Source organism: Curcuma longa, chromosome 3 (assembly GCF_044706935.1).
Source record: "Curcuma longa cultivar G26 ecotype Majalengka, Jawa Barat chromosome 3, ITB_CL_G26_1.1, whole genome shotgun sequence".
NCBI lineage: Eukaryota > Viridiplantae > Streptophyta > Magnoliopsida > Zingiberales > Zingiberaceae > Curcuma > Curcuma longa.
Window position 1 is genome coordinate 19972355 of NC_133863.1, and position 12697 is coordinate 19985051.

A 12697-nucleotide genomic window follows, 5' to 3' on the forward strand; every position below is an offset into this window, starting at 1 on the left:
TCAAGGTGGAAGTGGAGGTTCTGAAACATTGAGTTTGAGTAAATGAAGCCGATGTTGCTCTCGAGTTTGTGCTTTAGTGAAAAAATCTGCCACTTGTAGTTCTGAGGGCACATACTGAAGAGCAATTGTTTTCTGATGACAATGAGACCGAGTAAAGAAAGCATCAACACCAATATGCTTTGTAAGTTCATGCTTCACAGGATCATTGACAATCTGTATGGCTCCAGTATTGTCACACAGAAGAGGTGTAGGAGCATCACAAGAAATACCAAAATCTGCTAATAACCATCGAAGCCATACTATCTCTGAAGTGGTAGTGGCAAGTGCTCGAAGTTCTGCTTCTGTACTAGAACGAGATACAGCCACCTGCTTTTTAGACTTCCATGCAAGAGGAGAAGAACCAAGAAAAATGCAATAACCTGTGACAGAACGACGATCTGTTGGGTCACTTGCCCAGGTGGAGTCTGAGTAAGCATGAAGCTGAAGTGGACTATCACGAGCATAGAACAAACACTGAGAAGATGTCCCCCTTAAGTACCGTAGTACACGAAGCAAATGTCCAAAATGAATGGAAGTAGGAGCACTCACAAACTGACTCAGAATATGAACTGCATGAGCAATATCAGGTCTGGTAACAGTGAGATAGACAAGGCTGCCTACAATACGCCGATATCGAGACGGATCCTCAAGAGGTGTACCATCAGTAGAACGAAGTTGTAAATGAAGATCCATAGGTGTCGCAGCTGTTCGACTATCTGTAATGCCAGAACTATGAATAAGGTCTTGTATGTATTTGGACTGAGAAAGGTAGTAGCCATCTGCCGAATGTAATACCTCAATCCCTAAGAAATAACTGAGTGAACCCAAATCAGACATTTGAAATTGCTCACTAAGTTGCTTCTTCACACAAGAAATGTGTTCCACATCGTCTCCCGTAATCAACATATCATCAACATATAGAAGAAGCAAAGTGCGTCCACGTGGAGAGAGATGAATAAATAGAGCAGGGTCATGATCACTAGGTAAAAACCCAGCAGCTTGTATCACAGATACAAAGCGCTCAAACCAAGCACGAGGAGCCTGTTTAAGACCATATAGAGCACGACGAAGGCGACAAACATGACCAGGAGGAGCATCAACACCTGGGGGTGGTTGCATATAAACTTCTTCATGCAGATCACCATGAAGAAAAGCATTCTTAACATCCATTTGAGAGATGGTCCAAGAAGAAGTAGCAGCCACGGCAATAAGAGTACGAACGGTAGTCATATGAGCAACTGGTGCAAATGTCTCATCATAATCTCGTCCTTGAGTTTGCTGAAAACCTCTAGCAACAAGACGAGCTTTGTATCTCTCGATAGAACCATCAGACTTGGTCTTAATTTTGAATACCCATTTAGATGTAATTGGCACTGCGTGTGATGGTAGTGGAACAATATCCCAAGTGCCTGTACGATCAAGAGCAGCAAGCTCCTCAGACATAGCAAGTTGCCATTCCGGAATATTAGAAGCTTCTTGGTAAGTGGATGGCTCGACACTCACACATGTAAAACCATACTTGGCAGCGGGACCAATAGTAGCACGATCTCTTAAATTATATCTTGGACCAACCTGTAACTCATCAGGAACAGTATGAGACTCATCAATATCATTAGAAACATCAACAGCAGGTACATCAGGACTGGCCGTGGTGGTAGAACCAGATGGAGACACTGTGAGATTTGTGGGACGACGATGGAATACACGTGTGATAGGTGGTTTAGGATGAAATGGAGGTGGTACAGGAGGAGATGTAGTCCCCTGTGAAGGTGGAGAGATGGAAATAGAAGGAGCAGGAATAGGGGTAATATGATGAGAAGGTGTAGTGACATCATCAGAGGATGAGATAGGAGGTAGACACAGGAACGATGTGGATTCTGTGGGAGAATATGAGGGCCGAGTAGAGGGGTTATAAAAGAAAGGACGATCCTCAACAAAGGTCACATCGCGAGAGATACGTATGCGACGAGAAAAAGGATCATAACACCGATAACCTTTATGTTCAGGACTATATCCTAGAAAAACACATTCAACAGATTGTGCAGTCAACTTAGTTCGCTCACGAGGTGCAAGCAAAACATAACAAGTAGATCCAAAAACTCGGAGATGATCATAACTGGGAGAAGTACCAAAAAGAACTTCACCAGGACATTTTCCAGACAGTTTGGATGAGGGTTGTCTATTTATGAGATAGACAGCAGTAGAAACAGCTTCTCCCCAAAAATGAGAAGGCACAAAAGATGAAATCAAAAGTGTGCGGGCAGTCTCTATAATATGACGATGTTTGCGTTCAGCAACACCATTCTGAGCATGAGCGCCAGGACAAGAGAGCTGAGCAAGAGTGCCCTCAGATGACAAAAATTGACGAAAAACATCAGACAAATACTCTCCCCCAGAGTCAGAGCGAAAAACTCTAATAGGAGTAGAAAATTGTGTGTGAACCATGCGGACAAAAGACTGATAAATAGAACACAACTGAGAGCGATGTTTCATAAAATAAACCCATGTATATCGAGAATGATCATCAATAAAAATGACATAATATTTGTGACCACCCTTTGTAGGAAAAGGTGCAGGACCCCATACATCAGAATGAATAAGATCAAAATGTCTAGCAGAATGAGAAATACTAGATGAATATGGTAGTTGTATTTGTTTTCCAAGTTTGCAACCCTTACAATGAAAATCAGACTCAATAGTTGTATGACCTAAACAACCTTTATTTATTAATGTGGACAGTCGAGACCCACAAAGATGACCAAGACGATGATGCCACTGGGCGAAGGAAGAACAAACAGAACCCGATGTAGCGGATGACACACGAGCAGAAGCTTCAATGGAAGAAGGAAGACGCAAAGTATCCAGGATGTAAAGGCTAGGAACACCTTTACGGCGACGGCCAGTCCCAATCACTTTCCCGCTTCGACGGTCCTGAATAAAACAAGATGAGTCATCAAATCCAACAAAACAATTTTGGTCGGTAACTTGACCAACCGAAAGAAGATTCATGGATAACTGAGGTACTAAAGAAACATTTGGTACAGAAAAATAAGGATTGCAAAGTGAACCCTGGTGAGTGATATGACAAGATGTACCATCAGCTGTCCGAATAGAAGCTCCATCAGTGACCGGCTTGCAAGCGACCAACTGGGACTGATCAGATGTCACATGAAAAGAAGCCCCTGAATCAAGTACCCAAGACGACGAAGGAGCAGGAACAGGTGAAGCAGCAGCAATAGACACTGAACCTCCAGGAGTGGAACCAGTACCACGACCACGAGCACCACGGGCAGTACCACGGGCAGCACGACGTGCACGATAGTCAACCAACTTCTCTGGATGAATAGAAAAACAATTCTCTGGAAGATGACCAGTCTTGCCACAATGCTTACAGGGCTCTGAAGAGAAGCTTTTTGGTACACTGATCCTTTGAGAAGCTGCCAACACACTATGAGAGACAAATGCAGAAGAAGACATAGACTTGAGACGTGTTTCTTCTGCAAGTAAATCAGACAATGCCTGTGCCATAGTGAGATCAGAAGAATTGTGAAGTAATCGTGTACGAATAGAATCATATTCAGCCCGAACTCCCATAACAAATCTGTAAGTGAAAAACTTTTCAATAAACTTGTGTGTTGGGCAAGGAACAGTTGTACACTCTGGTATCATGGAAATCAGTGATCCCATCAAACGATCAAAAGCAGAGTAGTACTCATCAATGGACATATCATTCTGCATAATTTCATGAGTTTGCTGCATGAGATTATGTAAAAGAGCACCACTATCCTGAACATAGCGCTTCTTCAAGTTGTTCCATATGTCCTTAGCTGTTTTGAACTTAGAAAGACTCATAATCATGGATTGTTTAGTACTATTGACCATGGCAGCCATCACTTTTCCATCATTAATATGCCATTCTGTTATTGCAGCAGCATTACTACCATCATTCTTAAGCACAGGTGGAGATTCATTTAAATGAAAAAGTAAACCATAACCCCTTAATGCAGTCTCTACACAGAAAGCCCACTCTGGATAATTCTGACCATCTAAGGTGATATTAATAATAATTGCATTCACATTTATTGAAGACATGTTGAGAAATACTCGTGATTATCACCAAAAAAAATGAACTCCAATGAAGCTAGAATAGAAAGAACCAGAGGAGGAAGACTTCCTGACTGGAGAAGGAGTGCTGGTTTCAGAGGAGGGTCAAATGGCTCAAGTTCAGCGGCGCGATCAGCAGGCGGCGGGTGTTCGCGGTGGACAAAGCTGGATGTCGCGGCGTTGAAGGGATGTCGCGGCGTTGGAGGGAGGCGCCGCGAGAGAGAAAAGGAGGCAGCGCTTGAAGACCTCTGTTCGGGAAGAAGAAGAGGAGGAACCTGATGTGGCGGCTAGGGCTACGGCGTTAACCGGAACTGCGGGCGTCGGCTGCCCTCTCGAGGCGGCGACCAAGGATCGCTGCAGAGGAGAACACGGCCGAACTCGAACGAAAGATCCCGATCGCGGCAGCGGCCGACACCGGCACAGAAGTAAAATCGTTGATCGCGGCAGGGGCGCGAGTCGGCGAAGACCGGTGCGAGCAGCGCAAAGGTGGGCGACGGAGGAAGCCAGAGCAGATCCTGGCTGAGACGCGTGCGAACAACCAGAGGCGGGGCGGACGGGGCGGGTGTCGCGCGATCAGATTCCGTTGCGACGCTGGAGGACGCGACGTTCGTGCTTGGAGGATGACGGAGACGCTGCGAACAGGACGCGCGAAGATGGACGCGTGTTCGTGCTTGGAGGATGACGGAGACGCTGCGAACAGGACGCGCGAAGATGCGTGGCGGCGGCAGAAAGAGGAAAGGAAAACCTAAACCCGCCGCTCTGATACCATGTAACGAATAGGATTTGGAATACAATCATCCAATAGTTACATACAACTATATATAGATAACTAGGGGTTAATATGGGCCTTAACCCTAATATGTATATGGGCTTTAACAGCAACAAGCCATCTCGGATAAGGTGGATAACGTTTTTAAATTATATGACAGGTACCGGCGTGGAAATAAAGCTGGAACACATTGAAGGCTCCAATAATGAACTGGCGGACGCTTTATCTCGACTTGTTCACCACTTGATGATAGCAGTCACAGTTCCTGAAGATCAAATCGCCCTGTTCCACCAGATTGAAGGATCTGTTAAAAAGTATCCAGAGCGCCTAAGGAAATGAAGAAGCAGCTGGGACATACCCTACTGTCCCTAGCTTCCATTCTACCTGTCATCTAGAAGCGGTATTATTATCAATAGGAATTGAGCCTCGGGGAGCCGTTCTTATTGAAAAGCGGTATGGTATTGTATATAGCACACGGTATTGTAAAAGGTGACCGATGTCCATCACCTTTAGTCACCTTTAAAATTATAATAAGTGAGTGCTTGTAAAAGATGCTTGCATGATATAAATGCAGCATCTTCTGTCAACTTTAGTGAGTGATGCAGCATCTTATGTCAACTTTAGCAAGTGATGCTTGGCTCGTGAGGTGTAAAGTTAGTGCGTGCACTATTAAGCACTTTATTCATTATTGCATACTACGAGTCAAAATTGTGCACTGCACAATGAAACTCAGTGCATTAATGAATAGTGTTTAATTAAAAACACTATAGCACCTCTTCTACTATAAAAAGGGGTGATCTGAAGCTTAGCAGGACAAGCGGGAAATACTCGAAGCCCTAGCTTTACATGCGTGGCTCTGCACTAGCAGACAGCGCACCACGCATGGCAGACGGAGCAGCGCGGAGCAGGGCACGCGCGGAGCCTGCGACGGAGCCTCTGGCACATGCGTGGCTCGAGCAGACAGCGCACCACGCATGGCAGACGGAGCTGCGCGGAGCAGGGCACGCGCGGAGCCTGCGACGGAGCCTCTGGCACATGCGTGGCTCGAGCAGCACAGCGCAGACGGAGCACGCAGCCTCCCCGGGTTTCCCCGACCACGTCTTCTCCCTCCCGAGTGTCGGACTTCCGGCAGCGCTGGTCGCCGACTATGCAAGAAAAGGTAAGGCGACTATCACCGACCGTCGGAGGATAAGGGAAACTCGTGCGTCGCCCGCCTTCCTCTTGATCGCGTTCTTCCTAAGCGCCATCCGATCTGCAACTTCCTGATGATGACTCGTTGCCCTAGAAGAAAAGGGAAAAGCCAAGAGCCTCCTCTTCTTCTTCCTCCTTCCCGATCGATCTTCCCTTTACGTTGTTGAACACAGATGTGATGAAGGACTGCTGGCGTTGGACGCCGGTGGTTGGTGGGCTGGGATGTGGTGAAGGATTGCCAGTGTTGGGATGCCGATGATTGTTGTCTTCTCTGTCATAGATCGGAGCTTGGGTGGAAAGGGTTTTCCATCCGACTGCCGTTGGCCACTGGAGCGTTCTTCGTCGCTGGAAATTGTTTCCAACGATCAGAGAAGTTGTATGCCGTTGTTGAAGCTTGCCCTTTGGCCATTGTTGCTCCGGAGTTCATTTCATCAACGTTGGAAAGGGTTTCCGATCGTTCGTCCTATTCCAGCGGTCAAAGTTTGACTACCGGAATATACGTCAGGAATACGATTGTCGACGATACTTAGAAAGCTCCGGAAAACAGTCGTGATAAGTGTTGTTGTGTGTTTTCGATATTAGGGTTTTCTCTCATATCGATCGTTGTAGATCGTCGATTAGTACCGAAGACGGTGATGCGACTCGTGAATTTGAAAGTCGTCCAGATGAGAGTTTGACATGGATCATCGATAGAGACGGAGCTTTGATAGAGCCGCTCGATTGATGCCAATCCTATTCCTGCTCAATGTCATCCTTCAGGTATGTCTATAATAATTGTAATTCTATAATATTTTAATTTCGATTATACCATGTACCTGTTGTACCCTACATGCATGTGTTGCGATTATTGTAATAATTAGATTTAATTATTATTTTTCCTTCCACTGCACACGTTTATGAAACGTATAAACACACGCAATGCACCGGACCGGACCTAACAATACTAACCTGAGACCAAATCAAAGAACAAATTCTGACCCAAGAACAAATCAAAAGGCTTATTATGCCACAATTTATATGAAAGTATGATTCTGAGGCAACAAGGATATACTTACACCAGGGATTAAAATGCCGAGCCGAGCCGCCCGATACGGGCGAAATTTACCGTTCCGCCGCGGTATCGGCACCGGCACAGCACCGGAACCGTTTTTCCGGCATGAAAACGCCGCCGGAGGCGTCGCTCGGGCGCGGCGACGCCTCCGGAGGCGCCGCTCGGGCCCGGCGACGCCGCCGGGGCCCGGTGATGCCACCGGAGGCGACGCCCGGGCCCGCGACGCCGCCGGAGGCGACGCGCGGGGCCGGGAGTTGCCTCCGCGGGCGGGGAGCGTGCTGCCAGCGCGTGATCTGTTTTTTTTAATTTTTTTATTTTTTAACTTAGGGTTTAATTAAGGTTTAATAATCAACTCCTAGCTATAGTTCAGGATAATTTAAATAGGATTTAGGGATAATTTAAATAGGCTTTAATAAAATTCATAAAATTAGTTTATTATTTTTAAAAAATATTTTTTTTTATTTTTAAATATTTAGATTAAATTTTTTATTTTAGTTAATATATTATATATTTTAAAAATACCGAAACTATACCGGCACGGTACGATACGGTACCGAAACTGTATCGTTCCGGTCCGGGACCGAAACTCCGGCACGGCTCGATATTTTAAACCTTGACTTACACCTCTCATGCATATCTTTACCAAGTGCCTTTGCATGATATTGCTCTTGCCATATGAACTAGTGTATCCATATAGCAATCATCATAAGTTGTTCACATGCAGAATTACTTACCTCTAAGAAATGCCAAGGGGGTATTTTTTTGATATAGATGTCACGAACAAATAGCCTCAGCCTTACTTCAACATGATGACCCATCTATGTTACATGGTTCACAATATTCACTTTGGTAGTTCTAGTTGCTTCTGAACTCTGAACTATAAGCAGATAGGCACTTACTACCAGGCAAAGTAACAAGTATATTCACGTGGCTTTCCTAGGTTTATATTTTTAGTTTTTGCAATGGAGCCAAGAATTGTGGGATGGACCGAGAGAGCTAGGGCTGTTTTTAGGCATTTCTGACATTGAGTTGATTGACATAGGCACAAGACTTTATCTGTCTGCCAGATAGCCAGAAACTGCCACAGGATCATAATGTAAATCCATAGGGTGGCATAATGGAGGGGCATGAAGAACTACTATTGTTTCATTCATTTGGAATATGGAAAAGCTCAATATGTTTGAAACTTCTTGTAATCCTCAAAACTCTTTGTAAACTATGGTACTGAGTCATAGAAGTTTCATTCTTCAACTGGTTGTGAATAGTCATTGGCACTTATCATTCAAACCTGTGGTACTTGTAAAATTTATTGTGGTGTATAGGTAAAATTTAGATGGGGTGAATACACTGATGCTAATGACATTTTATTTGTCATACTTGCGTGTATTTCTATGAAAGCATGCCTGCTCCCTGATGGCTGATTTCTTAGATATCTTTACCACCTATGGGATGATTTTTTTAGCAGACTTTACAACCTTTCATGTATTTCCTAAACCTTCCAAAATGATTGTGTTTAGAATAGATTTGTTATTCTTAAAGATGCCACATGGTTTCATTAAATCCACTTTTTCAGCAGCATTGCAAGAGTTTCAAAAGTAATTTTCATAGTGGTTAATGTTCTTGTCTCGTATTCCTCTTTGTATACAAATGCAACTTGATCTTGTTGCTGCCCGTAAGTTGCTTGATAAATTCTACAACTGATTGATTTTTGTCATAACTGTTGATCAGGAAAAAAATAGGATTGGTTCCTACTGCAACATTGCGGATCAAAGTGAAATTGAGCATCAAGATCAGAGCCCCCTTTCCATTCCAGACAACTCATTTTCAAATGAAAGCTGCTCTTCTGAGAGCTACCAAAATTTCGATGGTAATAACATATAGGTTCAGAAGTTAGATGAATCTTTCCTGATTTCCCTTTTATGGATGTGGTGCAAAACTAAAAACCCTAAATGTTGAATTTTCAGGTACCCTGACCAATTCTTCTCATTATTCTTCTTCTCTCTCCAAAGATGCTGAGTTTGATTCCATGTACAAAACTTGGCCAGCAGAATCTGAGGTAGAATTATCTACATCATCATTACATAAACAGGCCATAGACTCAGAAGAAGATCTAGCCTCAGAAATTGGTAGAATAGATGATCCTTACACTTGCTGGGATGAACTGGATTATGTGAAGGAAATCTTGAATAACTGGGAAATTAGTTCAGATGATTTAGTTCTCAGATACATGGACCAATCTAGTGAGATTCTTGATCTCCTTCTCTTTGAGAAATTAGAAGAGAATCGAATATCAGCTCATGTAGATGAAACACAGAGGATGAGGAGGAAGATAATTTTTGATGCTGTGAATGAATGCTTGTCTACTAAATGTAGTGTTTACTTCCGAGCAGGATTCCAAATGTGGGCAAAAGGTGTCATGTTTGTCAGGAAAGACTTGTCAGAAGAACTGTACAATGAGATATCAGGATGTGTCTGCACCGAGGACTGGATGGTGGATGAGCTTGTGTACAAAGATATGAGTGCTCGTCTAGGCAGATGGATTGATTTCAAAATCGAAGCATTTGAAGCAGGAATAGAGATCGAAAGGTGGTTGTTTGATACCTTGGTTGATGAATTTTTCAAGGAATTTTAGTTTTTCCTTACTCCAGTGTAAGTATGTTGGTGTAAATTTCTCTTTTACTTCTTCCAGCTAAATGTTGTAATAGCAACAATATGATTCTTCGGGGTCACATAAAATCAGGAAAAACTAGCATAGAAGAGGCTTTTCACTGTGCATCCCTGTGAAGGGGTCCCAGTTGTTGCATCAGAGCGACGGTAAAAGAAATTAATCTTGACTGTCGATCGATCAATGACTGAGATCTATTACTAATGGCGGTAAAAGCGCCTCCAAAAAGCACTGTGAAACCTTCTTTATATTAGTTTTCCCCCACGTTTAAAACTGTAAATGCCCTTCACAACTTAAGTTTTTTTTATTTTGTTTCAGATTTCGACATTAGAGTCTATATTTTCACTGTGAGACTGATATATTATATATATATATATATATATATATATATATATATATATATATATATATATATATATATATATATATATATATTATTGCAAAGAAATATATTTGCTTTAGAAGAGAGTTACTAATGTTCCTGCAAAGTAAATGGCGAGATAGTATATGTCTATTGATGTTGAGAAGTGTAGACATTAAAGCAGTGCATCTAAAGGCTTCACGGTGAGTCAGTCGATTTGAGGATGAGAAGAACTTCAAAAAGTATTATAAAGTTCTCTCATGTGCTTAAAGGTTCAATGCGATGTCTTATTCTCTTTGTAGTAAGTGAATATATGAGTAGATGGGGTTTGAAAGTTTGAATAGAAGGTTTTAGACTCTTATAGCAAATATTTATAGTTCATTATTTGATTCGTCTAATCCTTTGACGAAGACTCTTTTAGTTAGTAGGATGGAAACTTATTGTTTCAAATTTGAGTGATAGTCTGTTAATTACATAAGGCAAGGAAAATAAAGGTAACCATAGGGTCACCAGGAAGAGAAGAGGCCACATCATCGCAAAAGGAAGAACGCGAAGAAGGTGTGCAATTTTCATACTGTACTGGTTTAGGGATGTGTTTTTTTCCTAGTACTTGCAAGATAGTAGTTGAGTTAATGCTTGCTAACTTTCAGGAATCACTTCATTTGTCTGAGAGATAGTAGTTGAGGAATCTCACAGATCTTCGATATCACATTTCTTCTATCAGGTAACACGATTTGATATAAACAATTTTACGATGATAATCCATTCTGCTGTGAGATAGTCTAACCTCAGACAGCAGGTATTTTCGAAGAATTTGCCTTTGTGTGCAATGACTTCTGATGCATATTGTCTTACACATCAAAAGAAGCTAGGCAGCAAATATTTTCTTGGCACATTGCTAATGGCACAATTGTTTCTTGAGTTAATGGCAGTGTCACTTCGTTTCTTTAGTTCAAACTTAGCAAAACTCAGAGTTTCAGCAGCTAATGGATTGAAGAAACCAATGCAGTCTCACTCTAATGTGATTGCATTGTGCAACTAATTCAAAAAAAGAAGAAGAAGAAGAAAAAAAAGAAATACATCTGATATAAAAAAGACATCGACTGTCTGATTTAATCAAAAAGAATATTTTCATTTTACATCTACTTGACCTAGTTCTCTTCGGTTGGAAAGAATAATAGTCAAAAAAGTAATCCTAATAAAAGTTATCTATATCGTTAATTTTTTTATAATTTAAAAACAAATTTAGTTAAATTTTATTAGAATAATTAGAGTTTTATAAAAAATCTTTTATTTTATATAATTTAGGTCAGGTTATTTTTGAGTTAATGGAGTTTAGAATCGGTAACTATCAGAAACACATAAAAGAGAATCTATTATCATTAAAAAAAAATCTTTCCAGGATCAATTAGTACCAGTCCTATCACACACAAAAAAATAGAAATAAATTAATTAAATTTTAATGGTATTTTTTTATCATTAATACTTTTCTTAATTATTAAGGACGGATTAAGGTTCTATCACTCGCATCACTATCTTACATAACATAAATGCAATAATTCAGGAATACATGAAAATCAGAAAAAATAAAATAAAATAAATAAAAACCGGAGGTAGAAGAAGGTCGAGATGGAAGAAAGGTAGAAACATGTGGAGAGATTCAGAGAAAGGAGGCGAGGGCGAGGCAGTTGCTGGCCATCTTGGTGAGCAGCTCGTCGGTGGCGGCCTGCGGCGACTGCGCATTCATCTCCGAGAAGCTGTCCTCGCACGTGGAGAAGTCGGTGACCAGTGCGCTGAGCATGCTGTTCATCGTCCCCTTGTCGTTGGCCTTCACCGCCGCCTCCGCGTCGTCCAGGTTGTCCACCGCGTCGTCGTAGCTGTCGCTGCACACCTGCAGGTTGCTCGCCGTCCGCCGGTCGGTCCCGGGCTTCACCACCGCCGCCGACACCTCGGCCCTCGCCGCCTGCACCTTCGCGCGGCACGCCTGCATCTGCAGACTCAGCACCCCAAGGGCGTCATGTGCCGTGCTTCCGCCTACGCTTCCGCCGAGCTGGCGGACCCACGACACGCACACGTCCGGGTAGTCGGTCTTCCCGCAGAGCGCGGCGATCGCGTCGTCGGCGACGGGGAGGCTGGGGCCTGGTTGGGCAGCGGCCGGCGGATTCCGTCGAGGAAACAAGGGGGGAATGGTCTTGGATTTGGGCGACGGCGAGCTGGAGGTGGGAAGGGGGACGGAATCGGAGGCGTTGCGGGCGACGCAGAGGGCGGTGGCGGCCGGCAAGGCGGAGAGGAAGCAGAGGAAGGCGAGGAGGCGGAGAGCGGGGAGCTCCGGCGTCATTGTGATTGGAGATGGAGGAGCGGGATCGAAGGAAGTGGAAGGCCGTTGGGATGGAATGGAAATGGCGTCCGCCGGTGCTTTTAACGGCGTTGCCTGCGTCGTGTTTGTTTTAATTTAGAAGTTCTTTTGATGACCAACAAAATTTTAGGACTTTCTAAATTTAGTAGTAGTTAATGAAT

At 43.2% G+C, this 12697-nt stretch overlaps 2 protein-coding genes across 2 annotated transcripts; one reads left to right on the forward strand and one right to left on the reverse strand.

Moving 5' to 3' along the window:
* Nucleotides 1-5794: 5794 nt before the first annotated feature.
* Nucleotides 5795-9865, forward strand: LOC141823847 (uncharacterized). Its single transcript, XM_074711063.1, has 4 exons — nucleotides 5795-6071; nucleotides 6384-6583; nucleotides 8883-9021; nucleotides 9119-9865. The coding sequence occupies exons 1-4, from the start codon at nucleotides 5795-5797 to the stop codon at nucleotides 9784-9786; spliced, it is 1284 nt and encodes a 427-aa protein (XP_074567164.1). The 3' UTR covers nucleotides 9787-9865.
* Nucleotides 9866-11840: 1975 nt separating this feature from the next.
* LOC141823010 (uncharacterized) lies at nucleotides 11841-12170 on the reverse strand. The gene has a single exon (XM_074710290.1). It carries the CDS (start codon nucleotides 12168-12170, stop codon nucleotides 11841-11843), a length of 330 nt encoding a protein of 109 aa, XP_074566391.1.
* Nucleotides 12171-12697: the final 527 nt, after the last annotated feature.